We start from the raw sequence: 3780 nt of genomic DNA, 5'->3' as shown, positions 1-3780 counted from the left end.
TGTTTCCAATTACAATAGCCCCATTTAACTACCTAGGTACTTACATGCTCACCTGCCCAACACCCCACTATGTGTACCTGTCAGGTAATGTTTGCACTTTGCCTCTTTGTTTTTCAATAAGTCAGACACTGTACTTGCTCCAAGAGGATTGTTATTCCAACTGATTATCTTTGCAGAAGAATAAAGTTGTTCCTATTAGAAAAAGTAACTTATAGAATGTTATAGAATTGAGAATTGCAAACCTGTGGAGATCACAGGACTGAGTGTCTCTGAAATGCATGATGAACTTAATCTTTCACTGGAGGTTCAGCAGCATTAATCACATCTGATTTCTGAATTTCTCTCTTATTGTTCATATTGAATATAAGAATAAGTGATTCGTGAACCTGTTGTCATAATGCAACTTTTTGTAAACTGTTGGGGAAGAAGAAGAAAGAACCTAGTTCCATTTTTCATAAAATCATAAATATTTCTCTAATATATAACTTCAGAAATCCTGATTCAAAATACTTTATTTTTAAATTTCTATTTTTCGGAATTTTTTTTTTCTGAAGACAGGGTCTTGCTAAGTTGCTAAGGTTGGATTTCAACCTGTAATACTCCTATCTCAGCTTCTAAACGCTGGGATAATAGGCATGTACCTTATGCTTGAATGACAACATTCATATAAGATATCAGAGCACAGCTTTTGAGCAAATTCAGTGATCAGAGAAGATAAGTTCTTAAATTTTCTTCAGTCATTCTATAGTCCTCTTCTGAATCATTTCTATTATACTGAAGTCTTTGTCTTTCTTCCTTGTCAAGTACATTGACTCTTTTTAAAAAATCTAATTTTTATCCCATTATTTTCTATTAATTTTTATATCTGAGATCACAAAATGATGCAAAACTTCCAGATGATGTAAACACATATAGATATGTGACTATATTATGCTTTTGTATATTAACTCTTTATATCTCTGTCTCTTTCACAGAGTACTTTAAAGGTAATTTCTCTCCAGAGTCTAAGATTTTGTTAGACCAAAATTACTGTTCTTTGCTTCCGGGCAATTGGAAATAGAGTACTAGAGGTGTAACTGATGTGGGATGTGCAGAGACTCATCAAACTCTGATTAAAATGCAAATTTACAATCCAATAAATTAGTCTATATTTTTTCTTTTTCTTTCTTATTTTTTTTTTTTTTGTGTGTGTGTGTGTGTTTCTCCACAGGTATGGCCAGGACATACGAGATAGATGAGTTTAATCCGTACTCAGGTGATTTTGCAATGGATCTACCCTGCATTAAACACCTTACTCTGACACTGTGCACGTGGATGCCCTTTCTAAAAACAGTGATATGTCTCTATGGATCTGTTTTTTCTCTTCAATAGTAAGTGTATGGTATGATCTTAGAGTTCTATCAAAATCAGAGACTCAATATGATGATTTGGGATAAAAACAAAGTAGAGAGCAATAACACTGAATGAGAAACTTCTCTTGTTCACATCTCGAGGCTCAAGAGCACAATGTTCCTATCCAATGTGACAGTCTTCATGCCTCCTGTCTTGACACTAATTGGGATCCCAGGCCTAGAGTCTGTGCAGTGCTGGATTGGAATCCCATTCTGTGTCATGTATATCATGGCCATGATTGGAAATTCTTTGCTTCTGTTTATCATCAAATCAGAACCCAGCCTCCATGAGCCCATGTATATTTTAATAGGCATGCTAGGAGTCACAGATATTGCACTTGCTAGCAGCATTATGCCCAAGATGCTTGGAATCTTCTGGTTTTGTGTGTCAGAAATCTATTTTGACTCTTGCTTGCTTCAAATGTGGCTCATCCATACATTCCAGTGTATAGAGTCAGGCATACTGCTAGCCATGGCTCTGGACCGCTATGTGGCCATCTGTTATCCACTAAGGCATGCCACCATCTTTACCCACAAGCTAGTTGTTCAACTAGGAACTGTTGTAATACTCAGGGCTGCCATTCTTGTGGCCCCATGCCTAATACTGATAAAATATCGACTTCAATTTTATCACACCACAATCATCTCCCACACCTACTGTGAACATATGGCCATCGTGAAACTAGCTGCAGGAAATATTAAGGTCAACAAAATCTATGGTTTATTTGTGGCCTTCACTGTTATAGGGTTTGACCTCACATTCATCACGTTTTCCTACAGCCAGATATTTGTCACAGTTTTTCAGTCGTCCCAGAAGGAGGCTAGACTTAAGGCCTTCAATACCTGCATAGCTCACATCTTTGTCTTTCTCCAGTTTTACCTTCTGGCCTTGTTCTCTTTCTTCACACATAGGTTTGGTTCTCACATTCCTCCTTATATCCATATTCTCTTTTCCAGCATGTACCTGCTGGTCCCTCCATTTTTAAACCCACTGGTCTATGGTGTAAAGACCAAGCAGATTCGTACTAATGTGGTAAAAATGTGTTGTTCATCAAATTCCCCTTGATTCATACCTGCCTCCTTTACTTTTTGTTCAATAGTAATCATCTCTCAAAATAAAACAACAAAAGTACTGTTTTATTTGAGATACCTGAGTTTCCTAGTTAATTGTTTTAAAAAGAGATTGCCATGATAGAAGTCAATGTGGGTTGTAGGTGCTACCTAAGGTATGAGAGTGAGACAGGTAAATACAACCAAATAGCGAACATTTAAAATTCTTTTTTAAAAAATTTAGTCCCTTCTTTAGTTCCTCTTCCGATAATTTTTTTTCTGTAATAATTTATGAATATTGTATCTGTAATGAAATTTAAATGCACCAAGGCTCATTGCTCTGGGAGTTTAGGCACTCATTAAAAACAAGTTATTCACTATCTTTTTATTTAATGTCCAAGTAATTTGTAAAAAATGAAAGAATTAAATATTGTGTATCCTTTTTGAAAAACTAAACTTTTATAGATCTCAAGAGATAGAGTGTAACATTTATTTTTTCCCAGGGTCATTTTACAGATACAAGACCATGAGTACTATGTGTTTCATATGTGTTCGATTTTACATTTCTCTCTCTCTCTCTCTCTCTCTCTCTCAGGTATATATATATATATATATATAATCTCCAAGACTATATATATATGCAATATACACACATTTATATATTTGGATACATACAGTTGTATATACATATAAATAAGGGGGCTTTATTTATTAATTCTTTTCTCAATGATTATAAATACTATATTATAAATACTGTGCAAAAGACTGGTTATATTGTGGTAAATTGGACACATGGCTAAAGTTTCCTCAGTTGATAACTGAGTATTTCTGGGAGAAAGAGGGAAAAGAAATATAGAAAGGGATGAAGGAGGGAAAGATCAGAAGGGGAGAAGAGGGAGTTGTGACTTTTAGTTAGGTGTTCTATTATATTTAGTTAAGTATTGTGATTTTTAAGAAATGATAAAAGAATGGCCAAGAAAGTGAAGTCACACCAAATTACGTAGATAATAGAGGATATTTCAAATAGAGACTGTAGTTTAAGTTAACTGCACAGATTTTCCAGGTATTTAGATTGCAAGATGCAATGTGAAAAGACTGGGAAATTATGAATTTGGTACAAATGACCATTAATGTTGTGTATATTTGCTGATCATTCATCAGACAGAATGTGTCAGTGGAGGGATTATCTCTACAACACTCATTAATATATGTGTCTACTGGGAAGGTAACAGCATACTCTCTTAGCAGATGTAAAATCGTATGCTTTCAAATTAATAAGGGATGTTTTATTAATGAACAGATGAGGAATTTTTGTGAGACTAATGGTCTGAGAACTTAG

General features: G+C 34.8%; 1 protein-coding gene across 1 annotated transcript; it reads left to right on the top strand.

Moving 5' to 3' along the window:
• The first annotated feature begins 1506 nt into the window (after positions 1 to 1506).
• Positions 1507 to 2457, top strand: LOC124959557 (olfactory receptor 52A1-like). The gene has a single exon (XM_047517968.1). It carries the CDS (start codon positions 1507 to 1509, stop codon positions 2455 to 2457), a length of 951 nt encoding a protein of 316 aa, XP_047373924.1.
• The last annotated feature ends 1323 nt before the right edge of the window (positions 2458 to 3780 follow it).

Source organism: Sciurus carolinensis, chromosome 11, assembly GCF_902686445.1.
Source record: "Sciurus carolinensis chromosome 11, mSciCar1.2, whole genome shotgun sequence".
Taxonomy (NCBI): domain Eukaryota; kingdom Metazoa; phylum Chordata; class Mammalia; order Rodentia; family Sciuridae; genus Sciurus; species Sciurus carolinensis.
Note: the sequence above shows the minus strand (reverse complement) of the source record. Positions and strands in the feature narration are given on the sequence as shown.

Bases quoted from the DNA above. Each gene is read 5' to 3' on its own strand.
- LOC124959557 (XM_047517968.1), top strand. From the start codon at position 1,507: ATGTTCCTATCCAATGTGACAGTCTTCATGCCTCCTGTCTTGACACTA.